This window comes from Poecilia reticulata, linkage group LG23 (assembly GCF_000633615.1).
Source record: "Poecilia reticulata strain Guanapo linkage group LG23, Guppy_female_1.0+MT, whole genome shotgun sequence".
NCBI lineage: Eukaryota > Metazoa > Chordata > Actinopteri > Cyprinodontiformes > Poeciliidae > Poecilia > Poecilia reticulata.
In genome coordinates, this window is record NC_024353.1 from 11,546,484 (window position 1) to 11,565,478 (window position 18,995).

An 18,995-nucleotide genomic window follows, 5' to 3' on the forward strand; every position below is an offset into this window, starting at 1 on the left:
GTGTGTGTGTGTGTGTGTGTGTGTGTGTGTGTGTGTGTGTGTGTGTGTGTGTGTGTGTGTGTGTGTTAATTGCTTCTCAGAATATCACAGTACTCAAAACTGTGTGACAAGTTCCTGGAAGAGAAGAATAAGTATGCGCGGCTGAAGCAGATTGCCTCACAGACTATCTCCGAATTGACGGAGCAACTTAACATCCTTGAAAACGAGATGAAAATCCAGCGCTCTATTGCTGACAGCAAGGACAGGTGTGTTGATGCGTTTGAGCTGGTGGCCTGTATTTACATCGCTACAGCACAAACCGAATCATTTTCATCCAGAAAAAATTGGCTCTATATATTCAACTTTTGATTAAATTTGTATGGGTTGTTAGAGTTCAAAGGGCCTAACGAAGACCATTTCAGGATATTAATTCACAAATAAGTTGATTGGTTTTATTTTGTTTGTCGATCACCAACAGTCTTAATAAAATGTATCAAGGTTTAGTTGCGACCTGACAAAATAAATTACACAGATCGTACCTGCTGAACTTTTCCATATCTGTCCGTTTCAGATTACTGACAAAGACTCGCATGAAGGTCTCCAGCAGCTCCAAAATGAGGGAGAAACTGCGTAATGAGATCTCTAAGGTTTGCACTCGAACATGAGGAAAAAAAACAAAAACATCAGGACATAACCTGACTAAAACTGAAACAGTCAATACCCAACAACGAATATTGAGATTCACAGCAATGAGAGCAGTACAAAACTTCTGGGGGTTTTCTGGGGATGTATCAAAGTTTTTTTTTTTTTTTTTTTAAACTTTCTGAAACTTTTTTTTTTTTTTTTCCATTTTCGTTTTGGACGGCTTTATAGAAATCAGTAAGCAACTGCAGATCCAGTATTTATTTGTGCCTTTTTATGAGGCTTCCGAACGTTTATCACACACAGAGCAGTTTATAAAAGTTTATCGACTTCTCTGCAGTCTGCTTAACAATCCCAACCCCTCTGGTCTTAAAGAACATTTCTACATCAAGCTGAAACTGCTTTAACAATTTGTCGTCCAGTGTGGACAAAATCATTCCAGGATATGGCTGCTTTCTAACCAGACTGGAACCTTTTTTTTGCTCCTTGCCTCATATAAATGTATATTTAAGGGTGAAAAACGTAATTCTGATTTGAACCTTGTTCCAGTTCACATGGAAACGACACCAAATCCGTCAGCAGCATGAGGACAACAAACTGGAGTTAATGAATCTCACCCAAATGATCAAGTTCCACGAGGGGATTCTTCTGGACGTAAAGAGAAGTCATGAAAACGCCATCCAAAGACGCAATTTTCTGTAAGTTACTAACTCGCACGTGCAGATAGAAGCTTTCCCTCCCACAGACTATCATACTGCATGGCCTTATTTCTTATGCAGGGGGTTACGGCTCTTGGAGCAGGACGGAGTTTTGTCAAACTTTTACGACCATGTGAAGAACCTGGAGGCAGCCGTCGCCAAAAGCTACAGAGCAACCGAGACGGCGGAGAAGGACGCGAGAGAACTGCAGATTGAGATTAATGAGGAGAAGAGGCAAGTAGACCTGAAGAAGAGGAAGGTGTTACTCAAGAGGAAACAGGAGGAGGAGATCATCACACTGCAAATCAAGGTAGAAAAACTGCAGTGTTTAAAACCATCATGTCTACTGATCCAATCGAATCAACAAAAATACTTTCAGGATAAGAAACTGTCACAGGACAGCAAAGGGGAACTGTCTCTTTTTTTTTTTTTTGCTATTTTATTGTAATAAATGAGCATTTTCGACGGGTTGGTACTATTCAGCCTGTCTGTGCATATAAAGCCTCTAATCAGGGAGTAGTGTGCCAGCAGGATACTGGCATGAGGATGACCATCAGTGTTTCTGGACGCCGTTCAGCTTCATATTTTAGGAACCCTATCAGGGTGCAGTCAGACCTGTCAATTAGCGCTTTCCGTGGTTGGTTCAAACGATGAAGGTTGTTCCCGAACCGGATGATTATATTCCCAACGTTTTTCCACCGGAGTTTCTGGTGATTGACGTCTCTGCGAATGTGTTTTAAGCTCCTTTTTTTTTTCTTTGTTGAACCTTTTCAATTGTTTTTAGAGGTGAGTGGGGGAAATGAAAGATAAGACTTCCTGCAACTGAAAAAAAGTGTAGAGGAAGAGAGTAAGGGGTGTCTCACAGGAGACCACCAGGTCCTTCAACTGCAACTCCTGCAGGGAGGAATTACTTTTGGGGCGCCATCTCTTAATAAGGTTTGTATCTTTTTGTCAATCGGACACAAATTGCAAAGTGGAGGGAAATGAATCATCCCACTGCATGACTCATTCAAAAATGTTGCTGCCCTGATTTGAGATTTACTATCTGAGGGGGAAGGACTATGTGTCCTGTGTTCAATTAAAATCCTATTATTTTCACGATGTGACATAAAGAAGCATCACTCTGTTACTCTGTTGCAAGGCTGGTTGCTTGCAGGCCTCCTCCTTTCCCTTAATAAGACCTGACCTTATGTCAAAGACACTGAGCCAAGTCGGGCTGAGCCAGCTGTTGCACTACTTTAACTGTATTCATTAATCCTTTCAGGTATTTGCTGGTATGTTTAATAGTTGTAAGGTTCTTCAGTATGAAACGGCAGAGAACAAAACTTTCTACGATGTTTCAGCTCTTTATTACCTCAAATTTTAACTGCGCCTGGCAGCAACTGCTGTAAAACGAGATGAGTCCTTCATGTTTACGACTATCCCGTCATTTTTTGTAAAGCCAGAAAATAGTTTTCAACTTTCCTCTCCTGCATTACAGTCAGAAAGTTGGTAAATATTTAATGCCAACAGTCATTGCTTATCTTGTAGAATTGACATTTATCACCTTGGTGTAATTCACATAAATATATTATAATATGTTTATAATTCATGTCTTTAAATGCAGGCAAATGGTACAAGTGCAGAAAAACACTATTTAATTACAAATATGTCCATCTGAGGGGTTTATGAGTAAAAATACAGGAAGAATTGTAACTTTGGTTTTAGGTTGAAGAATATGTGCAAATATATTCCAATCAACATTAACTGCTGTTTTGAATAGCTTTAGCATTCAGTCCTCTGCTGCCGATGTTTTAGCTTTTTACTCCTGTAGCTTCGAAAAGGAGCAGAAAGTTGCTAGCAAAGCTCAGAACGGAGGTGGATGTAAAGCACAAGATTAGAATCTAAGCCAGGAGGGATAAACCCAAACAATCACAGAGTAGGCCACAAGATTCCCACGGGCGAGGCCAAGACACACACGTGAATAAATCCCAACATAGAGAGATGAGACAGATGCACACATCCTGATACATAACTGAGGTTTCCATCGAGGGTTTGCTTCATATCTGAGTTTCAAATTTCTCAAATGCAGGTGTTTTTGCTCTTTGGATGAATTCAGATTTCACCGTCTGCTTATTTTCTCCATCTGTTTTTGGCTTTTGCTGTTGGTTTTATCTATTTTTCTTGCTGAAATATATATCTACTTTCTTCTACGTAGCAATTTCACTGCTTTTATTCTCGCTTTGCCCAATGCTCCTTCCGTCTCTCTGAGGCGTGCGTTCAAATGGAAGTAGCTTCATCTGCGCAAACCTATTTCACATTTCATGGCATGACCTTGTTCATAAAACGGAGTCCTCAAAGTTTTTTTTGTTCTTTTTCTTTTACCCTCTCTCCTTATTCTTTTTTTTTTTTTCAGATAAACTGGCCCTCAGGTTTTCAATTCCATTTTGTTAATTAATCCACTTCTATGACTCCACCTTAAAATAAATCTCAGCTCAGTTTTGACTTTGTTGTCTCAGAAAGAGGAATGCCCTAACTTGATCTTAATATGACAAACTTAAATGCATTTCATTGGGATGTATGGAATTAATCAAATTAAAAGTAGCATGCATTTACATTCTGCTCCTTTTCCGTCGATTCATCTACATATTTTAATCCAGCCAGTTGCCTTCGGTCATAAACTGTTGAATGAATTCAATTATACTCCACTTTTTGTTCGTCCAACAAACGACATCTGTGGCTGTAACCTCGCAGTTCAACGGGGTGTGAATACTTTTTCCAGGACTGTGTGATTCACACACAGTCCTGTTTATCCCTCATCTCTTCGTCCGCCCATTCATCAGCACTTGGCTCCATCCATCAAGCCATCCAGTCATTTATTTTTCTCTCCTTCTCTTCTGTGTGTAAACAGCAAATCATTTTCTCAATCACACCCCTTCCCTTGTACAGCCTCCCCTGGGTACAAAAAGTGAATCATGGCTTTCTTTTTTTTTTTTTTGCAGGAGGCTTGCCAACCCTATTCAGTCGCCATGTGAATTCAATCTCCATGCGACTGCATTGCCGTCGATTTATCATATATATTGTCTATTTGTATTCATCTGTGACCAGTTTATCTGTTCATTGCAGATGGACCCCCCTCCCTTTGATGGGGAATTTTGACAAAGATAAATTGGGCCATCTGTTATACTATTGAAGTTCAATACACTCTGAGGCTTTCATCACTCCGAGGAATTTTAATTGCTGCAAAATAAACAGAGGTTGTTGTCTGCCTCTGAATTTACTGCCCCGTTTACGAGACGCTGGCAGGTTGACGTCCTGTACAGGTGCATGCTCGGAGAGCTCCGCATGCAGCTAAATTTTGCTAAAACTATTGCCTAATGACTGTACACTCCGCTTCTGGTTCGCGGTGCTGCGAGAGTATCAGACGTACACACATGCGCGCACATGCACACACACGCGGTCATTAATGGAGCGAGATTTATTTGAAGGTGGGGCTACTGACAGACTGCAGTGTCCCTTTGGTGGTGAGTCATATTGTTTGTTTGTTCCTCTCTTAAATCTTTTTTTTTTCTCCAACCTGTCTGGAAGTTATCGCCATGGGGAATCCCTGTGTGAATGTGGCTCTGCTGGATGTGAGGGTACTTTTATGTGACAGGTTAAGGGAAACTAGCAAAACCGAATGAAAGGAACCGAAGGCCCAAGCAAAACATGTTGTATAGAACCTCTTCTCTACACCCAAGAGCTCACCTCTTTATCTCTGAAGTCTTTTCTGCCCGCTAGCTAGTTTTGAGATGTAGGACAAAAGGAGTAGATTGATTTTTCACAAATTAAACTTTTTGATTCCAAGTCAGATTTAATATATAGCATCTTGCAAAATATTCCTACCACTTTTCATGTATTTCTTTTAAACCTTCCAAAGAGCAAATTGCAACTCGTCCCGTCTGGGTTTTACGTTGTTACACCAACAAAAGGAAGTGTATAATTAAAAAATGAAAATGATTTATTTTGTTTTCATTTCTACAAAAAATTCTGACAACTGAGCCATTCATTTAATATCCAGTCCCTCCTGAATCAATACTTTGTGGAACAATTTTCTGCTACAATTTCAGCTGCAAGCCTTTAGGACAGTGGTTCTTAACCTTTTTTGAGGTACCGAACCCCCCAGTTTCATATGCGCATTCACCGAACCCTTCTTATCCCCCCCTGCCCCCTGCCGACACACAAAATACTTGGCGGTATTCTGATTTAGTAATGTAATTATATTAGCTGTGTTACCACCCCCACGCCACTAGAGGCAGTAGCAACCCTGAAAAGATGTGACTAAGGAGCAGATTTAGACTATAGAATTTGGTAAAAACCATAGACATTAATATTATAGTATTAATGTCTATGGTAAAAACGGTGAATTTTGCTGAAGTAATTAAAGACACAAGTTCAAATCCATGCTGAGAGTGGAGCTCCTTCAATCAGGGCTCCTCCGCAGCACTGATTGGCTAAGCAATGTAACGTGATCCTCTGCAGCAAGTGATGGCAAAGCGGGGCGTCATTACGACTTTACACAAGTGTGTCTTTACCTCCGCGGCAGAGGCTCCGCCGAACCCCTGAGACCGACTCACCAAACCCCTGGGGTTCGATAGAACCCAGGTTAAGAACCACTGCTTTAGGGATATGCCCACAACCGGCTTTTGTGCACAAACCTACAGAACACTTTACCTTTTCTTCTTTGCAAAAACACAACAATCAGATTGAATGTGTGTGTATTGCCAAAGATGCTCAAACAGATGAAGGTCTAAACAATTTGAACATAAAAATATGCTTGAATGTAACTTTACCATTTTAACTCTGGCTGTATGTTTAGGGTAAAGGTTGGTGTTTTCCTTTGAGAATTTCTTAATTATGCTTTATATTGCTTTGGTCTGCCACACAAAATCCCAATAAAAAACATGCAATTTTGGAGTTTCAATGTGGCAAAAGCTCCATGCGTGTGAAAATCTCACTTTAATTCCCCACTAGTAGTTGAGCAATATAGCAATTTAGACCCAGCTTAGTGTCTGTTATTCAAAATCCAAACTTGATCAAGGAATTCAATGAAAAACACAACTTGTGATGTAGCAAATAAATCAAAGCTGAACGACTCCATCTATTTATTTTTCCTTTGTTTTAAAAATTGATTAAGAAAAATAAACGAAGACTTACTAAGTGATTAAACCAAATGCATTTTTCTAGACTGAATAGCCTTGATTTGATTTGAATGAACTCATAGACAAAAAGGAGAGATTAATTGAAAGTGCATGTTTGCTGCTCATGGTTGTGTGCCATCGGAGCGCTCCGTCATGAGCCTTACTCAAACCGCTCTCCCTCACACCTACTCACTCTGACACCTCAGCAGGGATTGTCGGATTAATTAAATATGCAAGGCTGTGGACTGTGTCAGGGAAGAAGTAGCCCCCGCAGAAAACTAATGGAAGTAGAAGAAGAACATGCAAACTTTCCAGAGACACCCCATCTGACCAGGAGCTAGAAAAGCTTAGAAAGTGCTACTAGGTTGGCTGGTATTACAATGCTGTTCAGATTGAATAAAATCACAAACATCAACACAAATACTATGCAACATTTATGGGTTAGTTGACTCTTTTAGTCTTATTTTTTCTTAGTCTCCTTTTCCCAAGATCCTCAGCTGCTTAGGTTGATTTCTATTTAAACAATGTCACACATTTTTTTTTCTATGTAACCCATTTCATGTTTAGAAAGTCAAACATTCTGTTAAAAACCTTCCTGAATGCTGCACATTCATGAATATTGCAGCAACAGTTAAAAGGAGAGATCATACTTTCAATTTCAGCTTCTCTTCCTCGGCTCCCAGGAACAGAATTCAAAATTTTACTTTTGCATATAAATCTGTCAACTTTCAAGCCTCTTTATATATCAGAGGTTTGATTTAATTTTTTTTCTTTTTCTTTCCCATATGTACCCAACAGAGCATTGTGCGCTGACTGCAAGTTTACTGCACCAGAGTGTCTAAAAGTAGAACAGGAAGCAAATCTTTTGGCTATAAGGTTGTGGAAGTTTCTCCCAGTTTTAGTTTGTCGTTCAGACTTCCTGTCAACTTTTAAGATCAAATTTAAAACATTCCTATTTGATTAAGCTTTTAGTTGGAGGGGTTTTTCCCCCTCTGCTACTCTCTTGTTATCTGCAATAATTTCTGGCATTAACCTTTGATGTTCTCTCTGTTTTTATTCTTACTTTCTTCATACAAGTTGCATCTTGCTCAGCTTTCTGCTCAGCTGTTTCCAGAGGGAGCCATCAGCTGAGCTATTGCTGTTATAAACTTTCTCTCCTCATATGATGCAGTTTAAAGTCTGTGTGTTGTAGAAATTTGCAATCGACTGTCCACTGTTGATACATTCTTGCCCAGCGTTTCATTAGATGGAAGGATTTTTACTAGTTGGCATAAAAAAAATTGCTTCTGTGTTTGACATCATTTGTTCTAAATTGGTGCAAACTGAATTTTTATATGCAGCCGTCTCTGTAGTTTACAACGGTGCAATATGTGATTTTTATCCCAACTAAATGCTGTTCAGATTTCCTGGAACAGACCTGGCTTTTAATCATAATCCACAAAATTTGAGTTGGGTTAAGGCTGACATGCCAAGTAGGAACATTTTCCAGAAGATTCCAAATTTGGTTTCTGTAGATTAATTCTCCTAGAAACAACAAAAGCAAAAAAAAAAGTAGTTATCTTTTATTTTCCCATCTACTTTGTGCAAGTAGCTACCAGAAGCAAAATGGCCGCCATCACACTTGTTTTAAAATGTCAACAAAATTTGCCCAGACATTGTAACTTGCCTTTTACACTGTTTACCCGTGTGAGGTAAAGAACAAGTTATCCTTTTATCAAACGTGTTGCTGGTGCGACCCTTTCTTCTGTGCCGCCCTGGGCAAGTGCCCATAAGGCTCACATTAAATGGGAACTGCTTCCTAACGTTTAACTTTGTCTCGTCAGCACTTTGGACAAATCAAATCGAGTTTGAGTTTGTTTGTTTTTGAGCATACCCATGTTGTAGCGAGGACTTCTTTCTTTTGGCTGGACTCTTTCAGTCAGTGATAGGTTGTTCTTGAACAGCCTCTCCAGCTTCCTTTCGTATTTAGGTGACTGCTTTGGGTCGAATGGCTGAGACTCGGGCACAATTTGGTGTTGCAGAAGGAAAATGATCTGAAACACTTCAGAAAAGCATAAACTAAGTTACATTAACCTTCTTGACTGACTTTTACATCCTTAAACCGAGTGAACATTTGATGCATGACATTAAAAGCCAGTTTTAAAGCAGGAAACCCATCTGTCCATCCATTATCTTCCACTTATTCCAGGGTTGGGTTGCTGCCGCTTGTGCCAGCTCCTCTGGGGGGAAACTAGTTGTATTCATCACATCAACTCTGCAAAGAATTTCTCGATGGAACAACTGCCTCTTTGTTGGGGATTAGAAAGTGAGAGTTTTGATTTATTTCATCTTCTAACTGCATTATCTGGCACATCCATAGCGCTGAAATTGTACCGTTATAAAGCAGAGTTATTATGATAATAACTTCGCTCTAAGATTCAGTGATTGTAAACACAGAGCTTGGGAAGCTGTGAATTGTCTGACCACAAAATTTAATTCTGCTGCGGTTCGAGTGCTGACCAAGCTAACTATTGACAATAATTCCTCCATAGAGACTTTGCATTTATTTATTGTTGGCGGTCTCACTGTATATGTCCTTATTTATTATAATTTATACTGTATTCTGTACGTATGTGACCTTTCTTCTTTATTAATCCGTCCCTTTGTCTTTAACTTATATTTATTACGAGGCTCTTAATTGCTCGATCTTGGGACGTGGTTAATAAATAAGGTAATTATTCACGTTTATGATAACACGTGCGGTGTACCGTCCCATTGTGTGGCTCTTTAAGCCGTCGTGTTAACTACTCGCTGAGCTGAAATTATGCAGACGAAATGCAAATTGGAAAGCGGCGCGGAGGCTGTCATCTCCGTGATGTTTTACAGCACTCACAGGCCAAAAGCCCAGCAATGATTTGTAACTGTCGGATGAAGAAAACAAGGAGGCAGGCAACAGACACCGACACGGAGACGGATGGATGGATACAAGGAGACAGACATCAAAGGGACGGATGTATATATATATAAAAAAAGGGTTACAAGTGATGGAACTGCGGAGAAAAGAAGATTGATGCGTGAGCAAAGAAAAGAGAACGAGGTTGATGGAGACGCTCTGTATTCCATCCATCATGACGCATTTAAGTGACTGCGGGCGGATTTGGGTGAAGACGGGACACGCATCAATCAGATCTAACCACACGCTCCTCTTATCCTGGCTGCTGATGAACTGAAGAAGTTGAGCAGCATTAAAAGCTTCAGAGCAGAGTTTAAAATGGTTGATTAATACATTCCGCGGTTGTCGCAAGCAGTTGAGTTAAAAAAAAAAAATAGTGGTGTTGGAAAGTTGCAAATCCTTATTGGCAACTTTAATTTTCTGACGTAAAATAAATGTTAGTCTCTTGAATAAACTGATGACATGCTCAATGACCTTTTCTCAGGTAGCCAGGCCAAGTTTTTTTTTTAGGGGTTAGAAACGAGAAAACCACAACATAGTCGAACCTCGACTCACATAAAGCTCAGTATCGCATTAAGTGTTTTGTCACTACACTTTACACTCTTTTGACAATTTTTTTTGTTCTCGGTTTAGAGAAGGGCCTCTTCTTCTGCAGACACACAATCCCGCAGCAATTTCTGCTGACACTTCCCCGTGTGTGGTTTATTTGAGGCGAAGCCGCTGCCTCGGTGTGTGCTCGGTGGTTCCGGGAGGTGACGGTGATGCTGAACTGAAAGGCTGAGCACAGAGGAGAGAAAATGTAAAAGAGTCATTATTAATTTACGTTGCGACTCGGAACAATTCCCTGCAGGCTTGTCTCCATCTATTTATGGTCAAACAGCAAAAGTTAGGGAACAGTGTAAACTAGAAGCTGGAGGTATGTTTTAAATGAGCCATCATCCTCCTACTTACTGCCTACCCTAATGTATAGGAATGCATTGTGTGGTTAAAGTGCTTCTGTTAATGAAAAGTTAGGATTTTTTTTAAGGTTTCCACGTTTGAACACGTCTTTTATTGTAGAACTTTAAACGTAACTAGTGAGCTATCAACTCCAACTAAAACATGCGGGCGAGGCAGACGCTGTAATACAAACAAATGCCTTTTGCTTCTGTAATGCCTGGCTGAGCCCTGTGCAATGACTCTGCAGGGAAGTCCCCTAAAGGGTTTTTTATCTCCCTCGGAAATGGGAAAAATATGCAAAATATTCAGTTATTTGAATAATAACTATTCATTTCTACAACCTGCATTTGCATGTTCATTGGAAATGTTTTTTTTTTTTTTATTCCTTATTTGTTGCAGAATTTGGACTTCACAATGATGAATGCCAGACAGACTCGGTCCCACTAACAAGCTTTAGTTGTCCCAAACTGCAGACATGGCCCTGTTCACTTGCATCAGTTTTTCTTCATTTTCTTTCCCTCTCTCTCTGTTTTTATATGAATGGTTATTCATACCATCTTTTCCATTTCTTTTTTTTTAAGTCCATCTGCCTCTGTCTGCCTATTCTTTGAGCATATCTTGCTTTTCGGCCTCTCTGCTGTCAACCTCCTCTGTTCCAGAACTAACGGGCAGCATAATATTGTGTCCAACATTTTCTCTTTTTTTTTTGTTTTGTTCCATTTCCTACCGATGTCCTCTTCATTGTGACCGTCATGGCTCCTTGATCGTCTCAAGGTTCATATTCTTTTATTTTGATGGAATGGAGCCTTGTGAATCTGAAATAACAGTTTGGATGAGATATAAAGCTGCAGGTTAAATTATTCCTTTCTTGCACTTAGGTTACAGGCAGAAACTGAATCATTTTCCTACTTATTCTGCAAGAAAATGGACTCATTAGTTGATTCTTTTTGCTGGTATGAGACAACATAGATTTAAGGGTTGGGAGAATGATATTTCAGACCAACACAGATGCAGTATTCTGCAAAATCTATACTTTTTCCAAATGGTGCATGCATTCTTACTGAATTGCTGGTCTTGATGTATTCCAAAACTCTAGGATTGCCTTTAGTTATTTTTGTTTAAACAAAACCCGGGAGGAAAAAAAAAGAGCTTGTACCAATTTTTATCTATTAGTTGTTTTTCCTTTTTGCACATTTTCTTTGTCATTCCTGTGAGTGGGTACAACTCTGTAAAATCTATTAATCCTCTAAAACCGGAGTAAAATGCTCTTTGACAAACTTCCTCTGAATGTTAACGCTGTTCAAGATTTCCCTTCCATTGGTGCAGAAAGGCTGCAGGCTGTTTGGTATAATTAATCTGTTGCAGATAATATAGCAATGCAAACACTTCATTGTGATGTCCTGGCATCTATTACTGACTTTTTATTTTTTCCCTCCTACTTTTACACATCAATTTCCTTCCATTGATGTGAACAGTTAACCTTTCAGTCATGTCAGCACTTTTTACCTCCTCCAACTCCGGTTTTCACTCTCTGACTGACTGCAGCACTTTTGGGATGAGAGTCAGCTGAGGGCCTGAATCTAAAACGTTAACCCTGCCCCCCTCTCTCTCTATCTAGCTCCTTTGACTCATCTCACTTCTGCTTGCCTCCCCCTTTCATTTCTGCTGTCTTAAGAGATGACACGAAACAAAAACAAAAAAGCTTAATCCCTTTCAGGGATCTCGAGGCGCTTTTTAAACTTTATTTTCTCTTATCGCTCGTTCCCAGAGACTTGTCACCTTGTCGGGAGAAGCTCCCATCCACGCACTACATTTAGCAAAGAAAGGTGTTGAGTTTTATCTTTTTTTTTTTTAATCCCAGGGTAGAATATCTTCATTTTCTGAAAGGGGAAAGCACTCGACCAAGAGGAGTAGCTAGAACTTTGCTAGCTGTTCACTTTGCTATTTTGCTCGCTTTGAGAAAGATACAAACATACACGCATCAACACTTAGTGTCTTTTTGCCAATTTCCTGCATCCCTCAGCTGTCGAAAGCAAGAGACGCGACCCTGAAAAGCGTGACTCGTACCCTTGAATGCCGGGAGTTAAAGGGCGACGACCCACCGGCTCCAGAACTCGTCAAGAAAATGGAGCAGGTAGCTAGCTACACGCTAACATTTCCACCCACAACTTACCTCGCGAACTTTAAATACTAAGTTGCAAAATGCGCAGCTAATTCTTCTCCCTGTGTCTGCGTGCGCTCGGAGCTGGAGGCGAACTTGGCCGAGCGCGAGCGTCAGCTGCTGGAGAAAGAACTCCAGGTGGAGCGGGTGACCTGGATGTCGGAGCCGCTGGGGGAGCAGGCGGAGAGCTGCAGGCTCCACAGCCTCTCCGTGGCAAAGAAGGTAGGCCGGTGTTCCTCTGGAAGACGCCATTATCCCGTTAAAAAGGCAGATTTTAATTTAGCACATTTATTCTGCTATAACATTTTTGAATTTATAGCATGGCAGAGAGGAGACTCTAGTCACTATTATGATACAACTTCTGGGAGAATTTCAGCCCATCTTTTATATCTTTTTGCTGTGTCAGTATTTCTCACCCCTGTCACCAAATCATCAGAAGCAGACATAAAAGATGGATGTGGTCCATTTTTGTCCCCCTACAGTCAAATTTGAGTTCTAGGTTTAAAAATTAAGCTAACATCACTGCAGCCCAGTTATTTGTGTGTGTGTGTTTTTAAGTGGACAGTGAAGCGAGCCAGTTCAACTGACTCCCTTTATAAGTAAGCTAATTAGGGACTTGAATCCAAATAGGAGCTGCTAATTTCACATTCGTACTTGTAAAAAGTTTAAAAAGTTTAGCTATCCTTTCCCTTTTCACATTTATTCACTAATTTGTGTGGATGTATTGCATTAAAGCACCATTTTTAAATTGCTTACATTATCTCTGCATATATTTTTTTCCCTGCTTGTTTCTAGCTGAATGAGGCCCGGGCCAAAATCTTCAACATCAACCTCTGTTTGATGGCCGTTTCCGCAGAAGTGTCCATGAAGCAGGCGATCGCTTTGTCTGAACACCGACGGATGAAAGAGAGAGAGCTGCAGGTCAGGCCAGGTCCTTGTTGTCCCTCAGTCAGTCCACACTGTGCTTAAGCTTGCAAATTCACACTGCGGTTTTCCTCCGAGTCTTCCCTTTAGACCCGTTTATGCTGCTCATTTTTAAAAGTAAAACTAATTTAAGAGGTAAAAAAAAAAATCTTCAATTGGGTTATAAGATTTCAACACTGACGGTGGAAAAACAGCAGGGCTGAGAAATGAGAGGTGGTTGCATGGAAAGTGAACTCACTGAGGAATAAACATTAATATTTAGCAACTGCACTGCAGCAATATGTCAATTGCATGGCTAAATCTGTATTTTCACGTGTGAGCTGGTCGCGTGGTAACGACACTCGGTCTAATTTGTTTCATTATCCACATGTCAGTGCAAGGAATAAAAAAAAAGGTGGAGGTTAGGAACCGAGCCGGGAGTTCTGTTTTTAGTGACCCCCGTAACCATGACAACTGTAAGAATTCCTTTAACATCTGAAAAACAAGCTAAGCATTCGCTTGCTTCGTTTCTGGCTTGTCCTGGGTCTGCGCAGGCTTTAAGCATCGACTGATGTGTTGAGGTAAGTTGTATCCTCGGTTTTCTGATTATTTCTTTTTTTTTTTTTTTTTTTTTTTTCACCATTTTCTGTAAAGCAGAAATTTGGTTGTACGTGTGGAACTCCCAGATGTTCAGTTGATTCTCAGATGACTTCCTGACATCCACCGCTGATTTTTCTTCCCTTCGCTTCCCGTTGTTGATGTAAATGGTTAACCTTTCAGGCTCTGGTGGGTTCATGTCGCCACTCTTCACCTCTTCCGTCTCCCAGTTTCTCGCTCCCCAGCTGCAGCGCTTTTGGGGTTAAGTGTGTTGGTTTAGGGTTTGGATCGAAAACGTCCACCTTGCACCTTTCAAATCTCTCTCTCTCCAGCTCTTTTGACTCACCTTCCTAGAGCCTCCTCCAGGGTTCCCACACAGTCTTGAAAGATTTACAGACCAAATGCACGCTCATTAAGAAATTAAAAAGACTTTACATAATGTCCTCTACATTATTTGATTTCAGTAGATGTTTCAGTCATGACTTAACACCTGCTGTTTTTAGAAAAGTGCTGATCATCTTTGTATGCTAGGAAACAATGAGATGACTTGATTCAGCATTGTGTTGATTCCTAATTTTTTTTTTCTTCCTATTTTGTCTTACCAAGTTACAGATGTTGATACGTGACTTTTAAAGCACTTAAAAGTTATTATTTTGTGCGGACCCATCTAGAAACTAAGAAGAGCAAAATAAAATGAGATTTGAACCTGGAAAAATATAAATGTGTAGAAATCATCTTTTTTTTTATTTGCTTCACTTCCATTTCTGCTGTCTTAAGCATTTGTGTCTCGACATCACCTTATTACCTTTGGGGGATCTTGAGGCTTTTTAAACTTTGATTTCTTTTATAGCTCTTTCCGAGAGACTTTTCACCCAGTTTGAAGAAGCTTTTATCAACACAATGCATTTAGCAAAAGAAAGGTCCTGAGTTTTTATATATTTAATCCCTGTTTAGTGGACCTCTTTAATTTCTGCAGGGGAAATCACCTGACAGAGGAAGAAGCATTAGATTCGTACTGCATAAAATGTCAATATGTTATTTTTAACTCTAATATTCCACATCCTTCAGCTGTCAGAAGCCAGAGACAAGATGCTGAAAAACCCCGTTGAGTCCATCGAGTCGGAGGACGAGGCCTCGCCAACTTCAGAACTCGACAATAACATGGAGCAGGTGCCTGCTAATGTTTTCATTTGTAATTTTACCTCATGAACTTTAAAAGACGTGCTGCAAATGTGTAGCTAATTTCTCCGTTTTTTTGTTTTGTTTTGTTTGCATGCATGCACTTGAGAAAATGGCAGCTTGTCTTTTATGTCACATGTCAGTGCAAGAAAAAAAGGCAGATATTATGAACCAAGCTAATGTTTTTAGTGACCCCCGTAACCATGACAACTGTAAGAATTCCTTTAACATCTGCAAAACAAGCAAAGCATTAATTTGCTTCGTGTCTTATCGTCCTGGGTTTGAGCAGATTTAAGTTTTGACTGATGTGGTAAGTTAAGTATCCCTTGTTTTCTGTTCTATGCTGACAACAAGGGGCTCCTATTGTTGTCGTCTGCTTCAAAGTTTGACATGCCATGTGTTAAGTTTTTTTTAACCATTTTATGTAAACCAGAGCGATGATTGTATGTGTAAATCCCAGCGTTTCAGCCGATTCTGAGATACTCAAACCACCTCATCTGCCACCAAACACCATGTTATTTTTGAAGCCTTTTTTCCAACCTTTCTGTTGCTTGTGCTGAATGTTAAAAATTCCTCTTCATCCCACCAAGATACCGAAACGTATCCAGTTGCTGACATGTGATTGACTGATTTATTATTTATTTGTGTGAAGATAGATTTTAGATAAAATGCTGTGAAGTGCATTTTTGACTTCCTGGCATCCACCGCTGATTTTTCTTCCCTTCGCTTCCCGTTGTTGATGTAAACGGTTAACCTTTCAGGCTCTGGTGGGTTCATGTCGCCACTCTTCACCTCTTCCGTCTCCTAGTTTCTCGCTCCCCAACTGCAGCGCTTTTGGGGTTAAGTGTGTTGGTTTAGGGTTTAGATTGAAAATGTCCACCTTGTGCCTTTCAGATCTCTCTCTCCAGCTCTTTCACTCATCTTTGAAGAAGTAAGAGAAGCAAAATAAAATAGTATATCAGCCTGGAAAAGCATGGATGTGTAGAAATCATCTTTTCTTTTTTACTTGCTTCACTTCCATATCTGCTGTCTTAAGTGTTTGTGTCTCGACATCACTTTATATCCCAAAGACTTTTCACCCAGTGTGAAGAAGCTCCCATCAACTCAGCACCTTTCATTTACCAAAGAAACGTGCTGAGTTTTTATCTATTGAATCCCTGAATAGAGGGCGTCTTTAATTTCTGCAGGGGAAACCACCCGACAGAGCAAGTAGCAATAGATTCGTACTGCTTAAAATGTCAATTTGTTGTCTTTTACTCCAATTTTCCACATCCTTCAGCTGTCAGAATCCAGAGACACGAGGCCAGAAAGCATCAATGAGTCCAACGATTCAGAGGACGAGGCCTCGTCACCTTCAGAACTTCACAGAGAAATGGAGGAGGTGCCTGTTGGCGTTTTCATTTAGAATTTTACCTTGTGAACTTTAAAAGATGTGCACAGCTAATTTCTCCCTGTTCTTGGTGTGCACTCGAAGCTGCCTGAGCGTGAGAGTCAGCAGCAGCCGGAAGAAGAAGGAGCGGAGCAGGAGACCGGTCTGTCAAAGCCGCTGGTGGAGCAGACGGAGGTCTCCAGACTCGACGGATTCGGCGACCTCTCCGAGTCATGGAAGGTAGCCTGGACAGAGTGTTATTCAAATCATATTCTGAATATTTTAGCAACCCAGCAAATGTTTGAAGCTCAGACTGTTATTTGGTCCCAATTCAAAGTTCTTTAATCTTAATTTGAGTATCCAAACTAACATTATTCTTAAAATTTTGAAAAGCAGCTTATGTGCTGCCTCTACTAAAAGGTGGAGAGTGAAGTAAGAAAATAAAATGTAGACAAATTTCCAAGCTTTTATTCCTCACCAAAATATTTGAAAACCATGTCAATTCTCCTAAATCCAAAAACATTGAAATTCAAGAGCATCCCAGAAGTTTATTCTCAAAAATTGGAGCATAAAAGCATCTGGACATAAGCAGGAAAAAAGTGTCCGTGTACAAATATTTGGCCATATGGATTTATGACCGCCTTCTTTCCTTCCCCCCCATATGGAACATCTGTTACAAAAGCGCAAATCTGTTCCTCGCTTCTTACATCGGCACAAATCTCGTCTCGAGCTGTTTGGTAGGAAAAATCTGGTACAAACAAACAACTTCCCTGACTGCGTTGAACTATAGAGACATTATCTACGTGAATGAAGCTCCCTCCAGTCCTCCATTGTCTGAATTCAATATGTCAAAGTGCTTTCACTACAATTGCTGCCTTCAGGACGCGTCATGCGCTTTATGCTTTCATGGCCTTCACTAAAACAAAGGGAGCAGCAGCACTGGCTTGTATTTATTTATAAGGCTGCCCTGCTGGCGAGCGACCTGCCGCCATATTTGTTTTGTTTTTATCTCGTGTCTGCAGTCAAAGACCTTCATCGTGTCAGCTTCTGTTCTGATCCGAACTCGGAAGGAGAAAAGAAAAGCTTTCTCTTGGTTCTGGAGTAATTTGCAAAAGTCGCACTAAAACTCTCAGTTTATTCCCATGGATTGCTTTTAAATTTAGTGAAATCTTAATCTTATGCTCAAATCTTACTGGGTTTTTCCCCACTTAACCTTGAGTAAATTTCATGACATTTTAATTGTATCTCCATTATTTTTGCATATTGTACACCAGTGTGTCTCTTGACCAAGTCTCCCTCATTGGAGAATTATCTCAATGAACTTCCTGGTTAAATAATGGTTGACTGAAATAAATAAATAACATTACACTGCTGGCATTTTTAAATTTCTAATGTAGTACTAAGTGCTTTGCGATTCTGTGTGTGGAGTATTACCAGCTTACTTTTAGGGAAATTGCCGTTGGTCTTTTATCTGTCTTTTGCTCCGTCAGTATTCCTCACCCCTGTCACCGACTCATCAAAAGCGCAACATAAAAGATGGATGTGGTCCACATGACATCCCTTCTTTTTCTTTTTTTTCTTTTTTAGTTTTTTGACAGCCAGTTTGAAGCTCAACATGAAGCTGTCATCATCTGAGAGAACATGAGCAAAGCGACTGCAGCACCCTTCTGTTGTATTTTTTTACTCCACGGAGATTTGCAAAAATGCTCAAACCATTTTCCCCACATTTTTTGGTAGATTAAAACAAAAAACCTTGGGGGTGTTTTAAGGGATTTTTTGTGAACGGCTATTGCAACTACTGAGATTTTTGTTTGTAGCTTGACACAAAGTGAAATATCTGAAAGCCACGTATCGTTTTGATAGAGTGATGGCCTTCCTTTCCAGTAAGATCGGAATAATACAAACTATTTTGAAAAACACATGTGGGATCTGGCACTTGCCTAAACCCTGAAAGTATTTTTATCTCCTCATTTCCAGCAGATTTGTGTCTAGATGAACATCAGTAACATTAACAATTTAAAAAGAAAAAAAATGTTGTGGCTTATCTTGTAGAGCTTACCGTAAAGCAGGCGGCCAGCTTGTCCGAGGTCAGACGAGGTTCCAGTCAGCCACGGCGCTACCATTTGTAAAAGTGTAAACTAAGCTTTAATAAAGTGAAACCATCCATGTTAACATCCTGTGCATGTGTTCTCCCTGAGATACAGGCACATAAACTAAAGTTATGGCTGACATTTAATCCGGTTCTGATATTCAAAATATCACTAGAGAGCATTCAGACTAACTTTAAACTGCTTAAACTCTGTTACATATTTGTATTTAAAGAACTATGTTCTGTTTACTTCAAGTAAAGGAGCATTCAAATCTCTGCTTTATACAGAAATTGTACATTTGAAGCCGTGTTTGCTTTTTTTTTTTTTTTTTTTTTTTTTGACATTCA

The 18,995-nt window shown here is 40.0% G+C and overlaps 1 protein-coding gene across 4 annotated transcripts in view; it reads left to right on the forward strand.

Annotated features, from left to right (window-relative positions):
• Positions 1–18,995, forward strand: part of ccdc146 (coiled-coil domain containing 146) — a 74,656-nt gene that overhangs the window by 32,252 nt on the left and 23,409 nt on the right. For all 4 annotated transcript variants that reach the window (XR_532743.2, XR_532744.2, XM_008400969.2 and 1 more), the window contains exons 14-23: positions 81–245; positions 551–626; positions 1,171–1,319; positions 1,401–1,629; positions 12,373–12,483; positions 12,595–12,732; positions 13,306–13,431; positions 15,079–15,180; positions 16,469–16,570; positions 16,664–16,798. Coding sequence is in view for 2 of the 4 variants with exons in the window: in XM_008400969.2 (XP_008399191.1) it covers positions 81–245; positions 551–626; positions 1,171–1,319; positions 1,401–1,629; positions 12,373–12,483; positions 12,595–12,732; positions 13,306–13,431; positions 15,079–15,180; positions 16,469–16,570; positions 16,664–16,798 (1,333 nt within the window). In the remaining 2 variants the exon portion in view is untranslated. The remainder of the gene's footprint in view (positions 1–80; positions 246–550; positions 627–1,170; positions 1,320–1,400; positions 1,630–12,372; positions 12,484–12,594; positions 12,733–13,305; positions 13,432–15,078; positions 15,181–16,468; positions 16,571–16,663; positions 16,799–18,995) is intronic.